Below are 18072 nucleotides of genomic sequence, written 5' to 3'. Positions count from 1 at the left end.
GATTTAACTGTTCTTCGTTGCTGTGGACCCCCTGAAAGTCCCTGAAGGACCCCTGGGGGTCCCCAGACCACACTTTGAGAACCACTGCTCTAAAGATATGATAAAAATATTATTTTAATTTAAATCCTATATTATACAACTGTAGAATTGAAGAAACTTCGAGAATTCATTATTCTTGCACAAATATGTCACACTTAAGAACTCAAAGGTTCTAAGAGTGCTCATCAGTGTGTGTAGATTCTGTTCTTACCTGAGAACAGATCACAGCTAAGAAAACATTGGAGTATACCAAAATCTTCTTTAAAACCTCTTAAATGGGTCTAAGAAAAAAATCACACCCTGTGTGAAGGAAGCGGTGCCTTTGGCGGGGCTTAACTCATTTCAGTTCGTCCCTATTGGTCGTCTGAGTCCAAATTTGGACTCAGACGACCTTGGTAGCATGCTGCAAACTGGAATAATGGCTGTTTAAAGCCCAGCCAATGGGCAGACAGAGGGGGCGGGGCTTAAGTGATTACAGTTCGTCCCTATTGGTGGTTTTAGTCCATGTACAAAATGTGTACTCCGTAGCATGCTGCGAACTTGAGTTATGGCTGTTTAAAGGCCAGCCAATGGGAAGACAGAGGGGGCGGGGCTTCAGCAATTCATGCTGGTCCCTATTGGTGGTCTAAGTCCACATTGCAAAGTTGGACTTGGTGGCATGCTGCAAAGTGGAGTTGTAGCTGTTTAAAATCCCGTGCTCATCCCGTGCTCATACGGGCGGAGGGACATAACAGACGCTGGGGGTCCCTGGAGCCCTCTTTGAGAACGTCAGCAATTCATGCCCGTCCCTATTGGTGGTCTAAGTCCACATACCAAATGTGGACTTGGTGGCATGCTGCGAACTGGAGTTGTAGCTGTTTAAAATCCCGTGCTCATCCCATGCTCGGACATAACATAGGTTGGGGGTCCCTGGACCCCTCTTTGATAACCAGTGGTACGTGTGGGCAATGAGAGGAGAGATGACATATAATAGGCAGTGTCCACGTCCGTGTGTGTGTGTGTGTGTGTGTGTGTGTGTGTGTGTGTCTATGTGTGCGCGTGTGTTTGTATGTGTTTCTTCTTTGCCGTGCTCATCCCAGGCTCATACGGACGGACGGACGGACGGACATACGGACAAAGTCAAGTGTAGAGCGGTTGGCACCGCTAAAAATCCTCTTAACACATCGGGTGCCAAACACGGTCTGAACTGTGTGTTTACATAGTGGCGCTTCGGTGCCGAACACGGTCTGAACCGTGTTTTTAGTCTTTTTGTTTTGACCTAGTACCTGCTAAAACTCTGTTAAGTATTTGAAGGATGTTGAATTTTAAAGGAACAAATCAGATAAATGTTCATTTGATATGATGGCCTCATGTACAAGGAATTTGCCAGATTCCACACAGTTCTTTAAATTTTAGCTATGATGGTCGGTATTTTAGTCCTCTTTGGACTTAAAGCATTTTTCAAACCCTCACTGTCTCCTGCCTTTCTCTACAATGCTACCTTTGTGAAGACAAAATGAGCTGACCATCTCACCACTGAATTGCTTAAAGTTCTGAAACAGAGGTCTGCTAAAGAATCTGACACTAAACATGGAGGGGAACTTTGCTCCTAGCATCAATCACTCCCCCACCAGGTTTAAAGGGGGGGGGGGGGGGGGTTGTCTTACTATAACATAATAATGTTGGAATTCTATGTGGCTTAGTTCTATTTGTAATAATAATAACCTCTTAATTACCAACGATAACCAATATTAGTGGTAAGCAGTAAGGTACTTGATTTAGACAAATGATGGGCCTTGAAAAATAGGCCCAGCACAAATAGAGCACATTCTTCCACATGGCGTGCAGCAACATGTCATCCTTCCTCAAGGCACATCCATACAAACTGTTCTAGGGTCGGTGCTTTTATTGTTGCTGTCAACGGAGCAGACAGAGAGGGGTCACGTTAGGACACGTTCCTTCTGACTTCTCAAAATCATGTTTACAGTTACTTTGTTTAGTGAGTTTTAACTTTTACTTTAACCGATGTCCTCCCATATGACTCAGGATTTAACTAATACGTTTTAACTGTTCTAAACAACGTATGGTTAACATTTCAGCAATCTGGGAACCCATCGGCAAAAAAAAAGGAAAACAAAAAAAAGAATCCTTTGAAATTCAACATAGATAAAGGAAGAGGCGTGGTCTCACACAAGACCAAAGACATAAAATAACACCTTTCCATTCCTGCTCCTCCATTAATGTGTGTGTAGCATAGACTGTAGGTTGTGTTGTTCGTATGTATTGATTGATGGTGATTAGTTATTGATCATCATCATGAAGGATCGTCTCCTCAGAGCTTCATGGTTCGTCTGTCTGTTGACAGCAGCTGGACTCATCCTGACATCAGGTAGGAGAAGACACTTTAAAACATCTATAACATGGACACACCCTATAGCTCTGGTCTATAGCGTTAGAAGGAGTTAAGGAGAACTCATTCTAACGCTATGGACCAGAGCTATAGGCACATACGCAGGGACGGATTAACCCCCTCAAGGGCCCTGGGGCCACCAATTTTTTGGGCACCTGAGCATGGGTCCTGCAACTTTGTTGAGTTTGTGTACATATCTACGTACCGTTAATATGACATAAGGTACTATTAAGTAACAATGTAATTCAGGGGTGCCGTGGATGAAAAAGTTATTTACAGTTGTGACCTGAGCCAAACATGTTTAAGAACCACTGGAATAATGTAGTACTGTAGGCTACCAAGGTGTTTAACCTATCTGATGGTCAGTATATAGCGTGGTCAGTAACTTGTCAGTATCTCAATATCATGTCAGTATCATGGCAAGTATCATGGACAGATATTTTGTCAATATCATGGCAAGTATCATGGTCAGATAGTGTGTCAGTATCATGGTCAGTATCATGGTCAGATAGTGTGTCAGTATCATGGTCAGTATCATGTCAGTATCATGGTCAGTATCATGGTCAGTAACAAGGCCTGTGTGTGTGTGTGTGTGTGTGTGTGTGTGTGTGTGTGTGTGTGTGTGTGTGTGTGTGTGTGTGTGTGTGTGTGTGTGTGTGAGTTTATTCATAATTTATAGAGATGCACGATATTGTTTTTTTGAAACCGATACCGATACCGATTATTTGCTGGGTCATATCGGCCGATACCTATCCGATACCGATATATTATATATTATATTTACATTGAGCCCATTGCTGATTTTTTTTATTTTAATTTGTTTTACTGGTGAAAGTTGATGGTAAACCCCCCCTCTCCACTAGCCCTACTGTGATGAAAAATATTTATGGAATAAATACATTAATTATATATATTCTTCTAAGTAACAAACTTAACTATGACATCATTTTTGTATGCTATAAGCCATCACATAATTATTTGAATCTTTGTATAACACAAAACCATATGTTATGTGGCCTATGGAACTAAGATCATTGAAACTAGTTTGTTATTAGTGTTATTCGTCTGTTGCCTAAATTAATTAGCCTCTGCTCTAAACCGACGGTCTTCAACAGGGGGTCCGGGACCTCTAGGGGGTCCTCAGAGCTACTACAGGGGGTCCGCAAAATCTTTGTGCGATATGATTTTCTTTTTTCTACATTAACCGCTTGAACCCTAGTGTCCCTTTTCTGAGGAGAACTTTAGCCAAAAATAGCCGATCTACAAGCTCACAACGCCTTGCAGAGACATACTGTAGGTGTAGAGGGAAAACGGAGCAGACCAAGTAAAACAAAATAAGTTTAATCTGAAACACAATTGTATATAATAAAGAGGGGGTCCCTGCTTCATCTCTCTCTCTCAGCTAGGGGGTCCTTGGCCTGAAAACGTTGAAGACCCCTGCTCTAAATAATAAAGCCCCCCTTAGCTCTCCCAATCACAACATAACATCAGCAGTGAGTTTAGGAGACGAGTCGAGTAACGACTCGAGTGTTTGTTACGTCGATGTTAAATAAGAAGGCAATGTACACATTCGTGTTGAAAATATATCCTCCGCAGTATCCCTACTCTAATCTAATTTAAGATGTACAAGAAACCCTCTGACTGTTCTGGGTATGAACTATGGACGTGAAGAGTTTGTTTGCTGTTAGTTTGACTAGATGTCTCTGTTCACGCAGCCTAGCCTAGCCTCTGCCTGGCACACACAGCAGGCACTGCGCAGTGAGTGCACTGTCTGAGAGGCATGCAGAGCGTGTGGAGGGGGAAGGGGCAACAGCTGACTCTTAAAGAGACAGGCACACAGACTGCTCTCGGGGATTTTATTAATGCTTCTCAATATCGGGGAATTTAATCGGGTTTATTTTGAGATCGGTTCGATACCGATACGGCCGATATGGGCTGATATCGGCCGATTCCGATACGTTACCGATTATATCGTGCATCTCTAATAATTTATTCACCCACTGCCAGGGTTTTTAATCATTTTTTTATAGAAAAAATGTGAATTATTTGTCCGTTTATTTTTTAACATTGAAGTGAATGGATTTGAAAAAATAAAACATTTTATATCTCCTAATTCGTTGAGAATAACGACACAAATGTTATACTAAAAAATTAGAGAAACATTTTAGGAATTCAAAAACAAAATAAAAAAAAATAATTAAAAGGGGAGAATTCTCCCCTTTGGCGGTAAACACCATTGACTGAAAAGGGGGGAATTCTCCCCTTTGGCGGTGGATGTGGATGTAACAAATTTGAATAAATGACTGAAAAATCTGTGAAAATAGTGATCAGCATGTTGATATTATGTTCACATGCCTAGTGGGGAGGAAATCATAAGGTAATGAGCCAATTTGATGAAAAACACACTATTTATGATTCAGATTTGACCGGAACACTGCAGGAAGGTTAAGTATGTTTGTGAGGGGTGCTATTGTGTGTAAAAGACTAGGGCTGTCACGATTACAAATTCAAGTTGATGATTAATTTTCTATTTCAATATTTTTATTAGACAAAAAGGAAAGTAGACAATCCACCACAAAAATGACATGACAGAGGGCACAACATAGATGATTAATTTTCACTCAAATAATTGCGATTAACAATTTAATTGTTTGTTTGGCATTACACATGAACACATGAAGCCTTTTAGGCTTCGTAATCAAAAATGCACAGGGAAGATATGATTGAAACATACAGAAAGAAATTATTGACATTTTTAATCATTTTGGATGTAAAAAAAAAGCAGAATAAGCTGATTCTGAGTAGATCTGAGTAAATCTGCTATTTCTGCTTTTTTTATATTTGAAAATGTGTGAACATTTTTCAACATGGAAACGATTATGAGGACTATCCAAAAATAATTGCGATTATCTCAAATAATTGTGATTAGACTATTATCTAATAATTGTGACAGGCCTATAAAAGACTAAATATGCCAAAAACATGCAAGGACAATAACACTGAATGTCATGTTCACTGAAATAGGTTGTTCTTTTGGGACCTTTATCACTATGCAGTGTTAGAATATATAGACCTATGATTCAGTGAACATTATGATGTTTTCATGGACAGAGCTCTTATTCAGACATAGGTTTGAAAGTGACACTTTTCTAGTTTTATTGGATCATGCTACCTTTGTACCAAACAACACAGAGGGAAAATAAAGTCTGCACACTGGTATTACTGTCAATACAAATACAGTGGAGCTTTTGCAGCAATACCAGTGTGCAGACTTTATTTCTTCATGTGATACTGATGTTTGTCCTGCAACCTGGGCCACGTGGATGTGCGTGCACTATCTCTCTCATGCAAAATACTTAATACACCTCAGTTATGACGTACAAAATAACTGTCAACCTTGCACTTGAGTTATAAGCTAATGAACAGTTTTTCAAATTGAGCATGGCTGTCTACTGAAACGAACATTACACATCATTTTACTCCTTTACAACAAGCTATAACTTGTAAGGATTGTGCAATCGTGGAATGTGAATGTGTTTTTCAGCCCCCCACGCCATGCTTCTGTTGATAATCGCTCTTATTTTGAGCGACCTTTTCTTGAGCATGGGTCCAGTAACTTTGTTGATTTGTGTATGCTCCAAGCAGCAACATTAACCACATGGAATACTGCAGGGTTTCTAAAAGTGGGCACCTTAAGGTGCCTTGACGCAAGTCTAGGGGTGCCTCAGAACACTAATATTTGGGATTTATCAATGTCACTTGCACTTGGTGCGTTCTTTTTCAGTCTACAGTACACCAAGTCTCTTCACCAAATATAGCAGATCTACAAGCTCACACCGCGTCACACGTTGTGAGCTGGTAGATCGGCTATCTTTGGTGACTGTTCCCCCTGGTATAGGAATGCTGGGGTTTAAGTGGTTAAACGCCAAGTATAGCAATTATTTTCAAACTGTCATAATGGAAACTGATATTCTCTCAAGTTTTCCTCATGACAAACTGTAGCTTATCTTAGGGGGAAAGATTTACATATTTACGTACCGTTATTATAACATAAGGTGCTATAAGTAACAATGTAATTCAGGGGTGCCGTGGATGAAAAAGTTATTTACAGGGGTGACCTGAGCCAAACATGTTTAAGAACCACTGGAATACTGTAGTATGCTACCAAGATGTGTATCCTATCTGGTGGTCAGTATCTATGTGTGTGTGTGTGTGTGTGTGTGTGTGTGTATGTGTGTGTGTGTGTGTGTGTGTGTGTGTGTGTGTGTGTGTGTGTGTGTGCGTGTGCGTGTGTATGGCGCTCGTTCCGTGCCACGTCAAACCTTGACGCGTCACATGAACGTGTGATTTTTTTCAATGCGTGCGTGCGTGTGTGCGTGCGTTCTGCGCATACACTACACGAAAGCAAGCGTAGCGTGTTGCATCAGCGTGTGAACGTGTCGTGTAATGTGACTTGTTTTTGTTTTTATGCGTGCGTGCGTGCGTGTGTGCGTGCGTTCAGCGCAGAAAGCAGGCGTGATTATGTGGTGTGCTGCACCGCATCATGTGAACGCCTGATATATGTGCTGCATCGCGTTGTGTGATCGTGTAGCCTAAAAAATATAAAATTATTATCACATGCATGTATCCAGGTTAGTGGCATTGATACAATTTAGATATTAATATTTGTTTCTAAATACCCCGCATTAAATTAACTAAATAGCCTAATAATAATAAATAATATTGTTTCACCATTCGCCATTGTAAGCTATATCTTTATCTATATCAGTGGTTTTCAACCTTTTTCATGCCAAGGACCCCTAAATTGATATACATTTGGCCGCGGACCCCCAATTGAAAATGTTTTGTGCCAGGGACCCCCATAAGCAAAAATATGAGTTAATTTTCGCTTTAAAAAAATATAAATATTCAAAGATATATGCACACTTTTTCAAGGTTTTTCAAAAATAGCAGATCTACAAGCTCATAGCGCGGCACCGAGTGCCGCGCTATGAGCTTGTAGATCTGCTATTTTTGAATAGCCAAAGCTAAGTGGTTAAAAATGATTGTGGCGCTATTAACTCATCTTGTTGGGGACCCCCTTGCACTCCCTCAAGGACCACTGGTGGTCCCCGGACCACTGGTTGAAAACCACTGATCTATATCTATATCTATATCAGCTGCAGCTCCGCCAGAGCAATATTACTGAAGTTTTCGGTATAGTTTGTTCCCATTATTTATGTTATGTTATGGCCTCATTAATTCGAAAATGCGTATTTTATTTATTCGGACAGCAGTCGTATTTTACGGATATTCGCTGGTGACTGCTAGACCTTTGACCAATCAAAATGCGTTTATGTATTCATTATGTATTCATCCCATCCAACTCCTGTTGAAGATGAGCGCATTGGTGCTCAAAGTGGGGTCCGGGGACACCCCTGGGGGGCAGTGATGCGCGGGTCAGTTTTTTTTCATAACCCGCCCCGCCACGGAGCACAACAAAACAATATATATATATATATATATATATATATATATATATATATATATATATAAGAGAGAGAGAGAGAGAGAGAGAGAGAGAGAGAGAGAGAGAGAGAGAGAGAGAGAGAGAGAGAGAGAGAGAGAGAGAGAGAATCAAAATGTACTTAAAGTACCAAAAGTAGAAAGTAGGCTATTCATTATGCAGAATGTCCCATTTCACAAATACAGATCTTGTATATTATATAAGACTTCATTCAAATTTCTCCGTAATCCACATAAGTATGTTATAAATACCAAGTTGTGACAGTTAAGTTATATCACCAGCCGATCAAAGAATACAATTTGAAACGCAAGTGACAGATTTTGGCTGAATTAACTCGCTTTGCGACTCGAGCCCCTCTCTCTCGCAGTGGTGTAAAGTAACTAAGTACATTTACTCAAGTACTGTAGGCCTACTTAAGTACAATCTTGAGGTAATTTTACTTTACTGGAGTATTTCCAATTTTCAATACTTTTACTCCTACTCCACTACATCTTGAGCAAATATTGTACTTTTTAGCCTACTCCACTATAATTATTTGAAAACTTTAGTTAGTAGCCTACTTTTTATATCTTGGACCGGTTATTATCACAAAACACACTTCAGCCCTATATGGTTCACATGACGCTTGTATACAAGCGTCTACCTGGTGGGGGGCTGCCCGCCGGTTCGACCTCCCATTAGTTCGACCTCAGACCGGGTCGTACTATAGAGACGTCCTACAAGTCACAATAATCCGACATATCTTTAGTTCGACCCATCAGACTTTCAGACTAAAGAGAGGTCCAGGTCCTGCTGGTTCAACCTCCCGTTATTTCAACCACTGTCTGTATTCTGAATAAGGGGGAAAACTTAATTAACTTATTATTATCATTATTATTATTAGTAGTAGTAGTATTAGCATACTATTATTATTAGTAGTAGTATTAGTATTATTATTATAACCATGTTAATTGCCCGCAGTACCCAACGCAAATCTTGCGGTATTTAAATGCCCGCGGTCGGGAATGGGTGGTCAAAATAAAACCTATGGCCCTGCAAAATCTTGCATCCTACCACAATAAACCAGATAGAGCTTATAGGCCTACTTCTAGCAAGATATGAATACGTCTACATGCATGCAGGGGAGAACGTAATTTCCCATACTGTGCTGCTGCGGACAAGTTACAATGCAAGCGGTCTCTCTCTCTCTCTCTCTCTCTCTCTCTCTCTCTCTCTCTGCACGTGTGTGCAGCTCGTCACGGTGTCACGATATAATATAATACAATATACCTTTATAAGTGGTGTTAGTTACAACACAAGTTACAACGCAAGCGGTGTGTGTCTCTCTCTCTCTCTCTCTCTCTCTCTCTCTCTCTCTCTCTCTCTCTCTCTCTCTGATCTCTCGTCATGGTGTCACAATCATAGACTGTATAAATGAGATGGACAAACCCCCTCCGCTGCTTTCTACAGACCGAAAATGAAGCCGATTGCTGCAAGACTGTAGGTCCGCCATCTTTCAATACCATTATTGGTATTGAAAGATATTTCAGACCATTATTGGTTGGGTAACTTGTCAATCAAGAGCGGGGGGCGGGGAATGAATGCTATTGGTTGTGTAGCGTGTCAATCAAATCATCCCGCCCCTCCTAGAGAATAGCCTACTTTATCGTCAATTTTATAATAAATAGAACCATAATTTAGCAAAACGCATATCCTGATGATTGAAAGGAAACTTTAAACTAGCGACTGGAAGCATATAGAATTTATGACAATTTTTATTACAGTAAGAAAATCTAGTCTAAAGTTTGTCAAAAAACCCAATCACTTGCGCTAAAATAAATTCTTTCTGAACTCACAGGTCGGCGCAGGGTAAAACAGCGCCACTCTGGCCATTTTGTCGGCCTCATCGTAAATATCTCAGCCTTGCCCCTTGGTCACAATATAATATTCCTTCATAATATATGTCCCGTCGCAATATAAACACTTTCCCTATATCTGTGAGAAACTCTGTAGTTCTCTCTCTCTCTCTAGGCTATATATATATATAGCCTAATAATAATAATAATAATATATAGCTATAATAACTCTCGTAGATATAAAACATTTAAAATCGATAAAATACATCTAGTCTTGATCTAAGGCTATAGCAAAGATGAATCTGACACATGCATAGTTTCAGTGTTAAAACGGTTACAATCATTGCTGTCTGTGGTTATAACTAGCCTATAAACTTCATTTTTTGAACCATGAACTTTAGTTCAAAACTTTGAATTATTAACTAAAAACTGAACTAGTTCATTTTAAAGTTTGTGACTGGGTTGGGGAATAAAATAAATTAGGCCTATTTATAAAAATAACATTTTATTTTTTATTGTCATCACGAATCAGCGTCTGGCGACCTGTCCGCTGTTTCCCTTGTTTATACTTTACGCGCGGGGCGCACAAGCTCTGAACAGTCAGACATGCAGGTTGTCTAGTTACAGCGGACATGTCGGAAAGGAGAAATGCACCCAGTTACAGCATGGCTCAGAAACTAATATCAGTGACATTCTGGAGCTGGACACCTTGGACATACATGCTCTGATGAGGGAATTCCTCAACATCACTCCAAAGCGCAAGAGCACATTGGGATAGTTTAATAGCATTACTGTAGTGTGTGTTCTGATCATGGGCCACATGTGGCAAAGCTGCTGCTATTATAGTGTTCTGATGGTCGGGTCGCTGTGCCACTGCAAATATCACCTCCAGGTCAAAAGTAGTTCCAGCGGTATGGTGGGCCTGTTTATACCCAAATGACAGCCGTCAGTCACAGCTGTCATTTGGGTATCAACAGCATCATTAGCTATAATAGGCGAGTGTTACAGATCTACAAGCTCACAGCAAAGGTGTTGCTGATGCCGCGTTGTGAGCTTGTAGATCAGATAAACTCGGGGCGCGACACCACAATGGTAGCATGTGTGCGTTCATCGTATTCTTAATTATGGTGAAGAAATTGATGCTATTGAAGGATTATTATCATCGTTTTGTCCTTGTCTGTCAGTTGGTGCAATGGATAGGCCTATGCCTAGTAGCTGAAACACTGTGAGCATACTCTTCTATTGTATGTGAATGCGCAAAATATGATTGCATAATAATAGTAATAATAATAATGATAATAATAATATAGGTCATGTGGAGCCCACGGAACCCCCATGCGAGAGAGAGGGTCTATTTATTTCTGAGGAGGAGTTTCTCACAGATATAGGGAAAGTGTTTATATTGCGACGGGACATATTATGAAGGAATATTATATTGTGACACCATGACGAGAGAGAGAGAGAGAGAGAGAGAGAGAGAGAGAGAGAGAGAGAGAGAGAGAGAGAGAGAGACCGCTTGCGTTGTAACTTGTCCGCAGCAGCACAGTATGGGAAATTACGTTCTCTTCTGCATGTAGACATATTCATATCTTGCTAGAAGTAGGCCTATAAGCTCTATATCTGGTTTATTGTGGTAGGATGCAAGATTTTGCGGGGCATAGGTTTTAAGCGAGACGCGAGACTATACATACACCCCTGGCCCCTGCCAGCCTGCCCCCTGATCAAGAACTGTGGCTTTAGTTTTAGATTGTTGGAAAAGCCACAATATTAGTTAAACTCAAATGACTAAAGAACACTCTGTGATCAATCACCACGGGACGATCATTTCATTGTGGATTATCCTATACTTCAATATGGCTTGGAATTTGCAACAGCAATGGTATTGAACTGAACATGAACTTGGACCTGGACTGCTTTCGAGATTGATTGATTGATTGAGAGGGCCGTGACTCACTCACTCACTCACTCTCTCTCTCTCTCTCTCTCTCTCTCTCTCTCTCTCTCTCTCTCTCTCCTCTCTCTCTCTCTATCTTTCTCTCTCTCTCTCCCCCCCCCCTCTCTCTTTCTCTCTCTCTCTCTTCCCCCTCTCTCTCCCTCTCTCTCTCTCTCCCCCCCCTCTGTCTCTCTCTCTCTCTCTCTTCCCCTCTCTCTCTCTCTCGTCTTTTTTTTTGTTGCGGGCAGGAGCCGCGTTCATGTCCAGACAGTGACCCTCCGCTTGTAGATCTGCTGATTTTTATATTTTATTTGAAAACTTGTGAAATGGGTAGCCTACTTCTAGCATACTTGTGGTACTTTAAGTACATTTTCATAATTACCCTAGACTGTGTTTTTATGAACCAAATTAAGTTGCAGTCGCAGACATGTTTGAATTGGATCGGACTTGGTAGGCTAATCACCGGTCAGTTATGCCATATTTTGCACCCAAGTTTATATGAGGGGGGATAATGTGGAGATTGTGGACACCGCTGGTCGCAAGTTTTCCCGCATTTGGATTATCAGAGCATCCATGATCCATCCATCTGCAGGCTGACAGACGGCTGTAACTTAATCCATTGAAGTAATAAATACTGCGGGCCAAGTTGTTCAATCCCAATCTCCAATCGGAACCTCTCCCTCCGCTACACAAACCAAACGTGGCCTGCACTTGCACTCAGGGGTTGTGTTGTGGAGATGAAAGCTCCCTTGTCCTGTAGCTTTTCATTATAGGCTATAATTATTTATAATTGTGTCAACCTGAGGTGCTGGGGAGGCCGCCGTGCGCAATGACAGTTATATGCCCAAAGCACTTCATGGTTTGCCCATGTGGTCCTTGTCTCTTTGACTGACCCCAAATGATGGACTTCTGATCAAAGTTTCACATGAGATACAGTTATTAGCTTCTATATGGGGACAAAACGCATCATAGAATAAATGCAAGCCTTATGGAGCCTGGATCTGCGCGCTAACTCATTCATGAGGTAGGCCTATGATGAGAGATGATCTTTATTATTCGTATTAAAGTGTACTTTATAGAACGTGTCACACGCACGCACGGTGCTGTGAAACAACAACAATCACGTGTGACGGTCTATTTTGATAACACTGCACACACACACACGCTATAATCACCATGACGTTCTATTTGACAGTCATCTGTCATGCACACACACGCACGCACGGTGCAGTGAATCAACAATATTCACGTGTGATTTTGTGCAGCCCTCATTGCCTGCCTCCTGTAGTCGCGTGACCCAAAAAATAATGCATGCGTTGATGCGTGCGTTCGCTAAAAACGCATAAACTAAGTGTTAACGTGTAATCCGCGTAGGGCACGGGGGAAGGGTACGCGTGCACGCATGCACGTCCCATCGCGTCGCGTACCCATTGTGAGTCAATGGGAAAATAATAACAAGTTCACACGGTACAGTGCAGAGCAATACAAAAATCACGCGTTCATGTGACGCGTCAAGGTTTGACGTGGCACGGAACGAGCGCCATAGTGTGTGCGTGCGTGCGTGCGTGCGTGCGTGCGTGCGTGTGTGTGTGTGTGTGTGTGTGTTCCATCTCCTGGAGGAACATGATATAGTCTTTCCTATGGCGGTAATTTTTGTTACAATGCAACAAATTTGAATTAACAACATGCCTAGTGGGGAGGAAATCATAAGGTCAGTCATTCGGTCAATTATGTTTTGGTTAATGGTTCAAAATAGTAAAACAATCGAGTTGTCATAGCGTGTTGTTAATGGTATGCTCTGCAAAGCACAATGGAAACCCCAAAGCCGATTATAATATTAAACAACAGAAATTAACGTGAATTATAGTTAGCAATGAAGAAGGATTACACACATCTAAAGAAAACTTGGATTTATTTTGTATTTATAAACTGTCCAATGAGTATTGAGTGGGATTATATACATCACGTTATGATATGGGGCTGGCAGTGCCAGGGAGGCAACGTTTAGGTAAGAAAGTATGAAACACAAGTCTTATTTAACGCTGGACAACTTGTAGTAATGACGTTGGCAAATAATTTTGCATTCGGGCATTTCGGGGCCTCGGGTTACGTACGGGTTTGGTTCTGGTATGTCACAGTTCTATACGGGTCGGGGTCCGACAGCTCTCTGTACTGTTTCGGTCCGGAACTCAGATTTATGTGTGCAGACTTTATTTCTTCATGTGATACTGCTGTTTGTCCTGCACATGGGTCTCTCTCATGCAAAATACTTAATACACCTCAGTTCTGAGGTACAAAATAATGTAATTGTCTCAACCTTGCACTTGCTACAATGTAAAACTGTGTTTTCTTTAGTAATAGTGTAACACATTTTTTTGTATAAAGCCTGAAGCCAATTGTTTTCAAATTGTGCATGGTTGTCTACTGAAATGAACATGACACATTATTTTACTCCTGTTGTATACAGTATATGGTTGGGTATTTGAAATTATGTTTATGCTACTGTAGAGATTGTTGAGTTTTGATTCATTTTAGTTTAGTTTTAATATGGCATTTCTGTTTCTGCTGCTAAATCCTACATTTTATTTTTCTTCACACAGAAATACATGCAACTCGATGGAGTCCTTTTTTGGGGCTTTTTCTGCCTTTATTGATAGTGGGCTGACAGGAAATGGGTAGAGAGATGGGGGGGTGACACACAGCAAAGGTCGTCAGGAATCGGGAGTCGGACCCACGACACGCTGTCAAGATGGATTACCAGCATATGTGGTATGCGTCTGGACCGCTAGGCCAACGGGCGCCCCACTGTCAGTTAAATTTTAACTGAAAGAGTGCATTTTTTTTTCTATTTAATTGTATTTTGCATGCCTGTAAATGAAAACCAAAACCTTCCTGAAGTTGAACTTTTCTGGAAACATTATATTATCCTGACTCATTACAGTTTGACTACGTTCTATAACAGTGCAGAAACATGTGAGCAGAGTGAACCACATTCACCACCAACTGTTTGATGCTGTTGGTTGTGTCACTAAAATGCAAGCTGTGTAAATGTTTAATCCCCCTAGAATCATCAATGGTCTCCAACACCGTTCACCATGCTTAGTTTTTCTCTGTACCGATTCAGACAGATTGTATTAGTGCTCCTGGTGGGTTTAACAATAATAACAGCTTGTCATACAAAATGGAAGAATGGAACTTTGTGACAGATGGGTCACCGGTGGCAGCTGAAGATAATATTAACTGTGGGTATATTTCATACCAGCATAAAGAACTCCTGTACAGATAACTAAATGCTGGCAAACAGACAGTGGTGGAAGAAGTACACATATTTGTGAGAGACAGCGAACTCCATTTGCGACCGCGACGACTCGCTTCGACGGGTGGCTGTTTTTGAAGACGTTTCACCCGTGCGCCATGACGCACGGTATGGCTCCGCGGAGAACCGGCGCTTCGTCGAGACTCGTCGCGTTTATTGCGACACGTCGGGACATTTGATCTCGTCGTGCCTTTTGAAGTTCTCGTCGGGGCTATAGCTAAGTGCGACGGCGACGCAAGGCATGACGGAAAGAAGCCGTCGTCGCCGAAATCTTACTCCGTCGCGGCGAAATAATCCTAGGAGGGGCGACCGCGACGGGTCGCTTCGACGGGTGTGCCCGCTTGCTTCAGCGGGTGCCTGTTTTTGTCGGCGTTTCACCCGTGCGTCGGAGAACGGGCCTAAATAATCCATCGTCGCCAGAAGCCATCCACAATGTAATTAGTTCGCCCCTCCTGCGCATCTGCCTTCCCTCCTTCCTATGTGTGTGCTGCCCCCCCCTGCTACCCGACCCCCCCCCCCCTGTGGTTAAATGTTTCATAGAGATTGTTGAGGTTGAGATGGTTTTGAAGTTGTGTGGACACTACTTTCTCCAGAATTTTTGAGAGGAATGGGAGATTTGAGATCGGCCTGTAGTTTGTCAGAATGTCTGGGTCTAGGGAGGGCTTTTTGAGGAGGGGTGTTAGAATGGCAGTTTTAAGAGCGGGTGGAATGTGGCCGGTCCGGAGGGAGAGGTTGATGATTTTGGTGATCAGGGGACTTATTGCAGAGATGTTGAGTTTGACTAGGGTGGTAGGAAGGGGGTCCAGGGCACAGCTAGAGGGCTTCATCCTTCCAACAATATCCTCAACCTCCTGCTGCGTGGTGTTGGTGAAGCAGGAGAGCAGGTGGGAAATCCCAGACTGTGGGACAGCAGTTGGGACAGGTGGAGTGACGGGGCCGGAGAGGAGAGAGCGGATGTTGTCTACCTTGGTCCTGAAGAAGTTGAGGTAGGTATTGCACTGTTCCTCTGTGGTGTTGGTGTGTTTAGAGGTTTGTGGTTTCAGAAAGTGGTTGATGGTGGAAAATAGTGTCTTAGAGTTGCCAAGGCTATTGTTGATGATATTTGAGTAGAATTTTGACTGTGCCTCCCTGAGGGACCTTGAATAAGCCTTCTGATGCTCCCTATAGGCCAATTTATGGACAGTTAGTCCAGTGGCCTGGGAATCGCCGCTCGAAAACACGCCCAGCAGCCTTCATTTTTCTCAGCTCACCGGAGAACCAGGGGGCTGAGCGGGAGAAAATGACAGTTCTAGTTTTGACAGGGGCGTGGAGGTCGAGGAGGTTTTGCAGGTTGACGTTGTAGAAGTCCACTGCTTCGCTGGCTGATGAGGGAGTTGTAGAGGAGAGATGCTCAAGGTCTGAGGTCATGGTGTCCTGGTTAATATGTTTGAAATTTCTGAAAGTGATTTGGCGTTTGGGTTTGGCATGAGAGGGGGGAAAGGGCAGCTCCATTGAGATGACCATATGGTCGGACACACCCAGTGAGTATACCATCAGATTGCTGATGGGGGCGGAGTCAGTGATGACCAGGTCAAGCGTATGACCCTTTTTGTGTGTAGCAGTGTTTACGTGTTGCGTGAGGTTAAGAGAGTCCAGTATTTGAAGGAAATCAGATGTAAAGGGACAGGATGGGTTGTCCACGTGGATGTTTATGTTGCCAAGTATTTTGATGCTGGTAGTTGTGCAGAGTGTGGTGAGAAGGTCGTGGAATTCTGAGATGAGAATTGAGTTTTGTGTTTTTTTGGGTGGCCGGTAGATGAGAAGCAGATCTACAAGCTCACAAATCTTCAATGTGAAGCGATGTGAGCTTGTAGATCTGCTATTTTCAAATAGCCTATATATAAAGTAAGTGGTTAATACATTAAGTGGTTAATGTATGGTTTGATATAATAATCTATAAATGCAAAGTAACTAGTAAATCAAGTTTTCAAATAATTGTAGTGGAGTAAAAAGTATAATATTTGCTTCTGAGATGTAGTGGAGTAGAAGTAAATACTGAAAATTGACCCCCCCCCCCCCCCATAATAATAACTCTTAATGACGTGTGCTTGTATAACGAGCCCTCAGGTGTCATAACTTATTGAATCACATCTTGAGTATTTATTATTATTATTATTATTATTACCCTTATCATTATTATTACCCTTATTATTATTATTACCCTTATTATTATTACTCTACGCAGGAGAGTATTGTTTTCACTTTCTAAATATGACACACCGACTGGTCAAGCCTCACGTGACACGTGACAATACGGTGAAATACTGTATAAATACATGGCATCACTTTGACAGTGTCTGTGCCACTGTCAAAGTGAGGTAAGACAGGAACCATCACGAAATGGCTGCATGGCTGATACATAATTGGCAGATAGGACAGATAGAACACTTATATAGACAGGAGGGATATGACACTTACACAGACGGATAGGACACTTACAGTACACAGACAGGACGGATAGGACACTTACACAGACAGGACGGATAGGACACTTACATAGACAGGAGGGATATGACACTTACACAGACAGGACGGATAGGACACTTACAGTATACAGACAGGACGGATAGGACACTTACAGTATACAGACAGGACGGATAGGACACTTACACAGACAGGAGGGATAGGACACTTACACAGACAGGAGGGATAGGACAATTACATAGACAGGACGGATAGGACACTTATACAGACAGGACGGATAGGACACTTATACAGACAGGACGGATCGGACACTTATACAGACAGGATGGATAGGACAGTTAGAACATAAGAATTAGAACATTCCCAACATTCCCAACACAAGTCTGGTAAGAGTGAGGTAAGACAGGAACAATCACGAAATGGTTGAGAAATGGCGGATACTGTAACAATTGGATAGGACACTTACACAGACAGGACGGATAGGACACTTACACAGACAGGACGGATAGGACACTTACATAGACAGGACGGATAGGACACTTATACAGCCAGGAGGGATAGGACACTTATACAGATAGAACATTCCCAACA

The 18072-nt window shown here is 42.0% G+C and overlaps 1 protein-coding gene across 1 annotated transcript in view; it reads left to right on the top strand.

Annotated features, from left to right (window-relative positions):
• The first annotated feature begins 2270 nt into the window (after nucleotides 1-2270).
• LOC311041235 (uncharacterized protein) overlaps nucleotides 2271-18072 on the top strand; it is a 254350-nt gene continuing 238548 nt past the window's right edge. The window contains exon 1 of the mRNA XM_084086139.1: nucleotides 2271-2407. Coding sequence (XP_083942265.1) covers nucleotides 2335-2407 — 73 coding nt within the window. The 5' untranslated portion in view covers nucleotides 2271-2334. The remainder of the gene's footprint in view (nucleotides 2408-18072) is intronic.

The sequence above is a fragment of the Gymnoscopelus microlampas genome, assembly GCF_963454915.1.
Source record: "Gymnoscopelus microlampas genome assembly, contig: SCAFFOLD_31, whole genome shotgun sequence".
NCBI lineage: Eukaryota > Metazoa > Chordata > Actinopteri > Myctophiformes > Myctophidae > Gymnoscopelus > Gymnoscopelus microlampas.
This window is presented reverse-complemented; position numbering and strand designations above follow the sequence as displayed.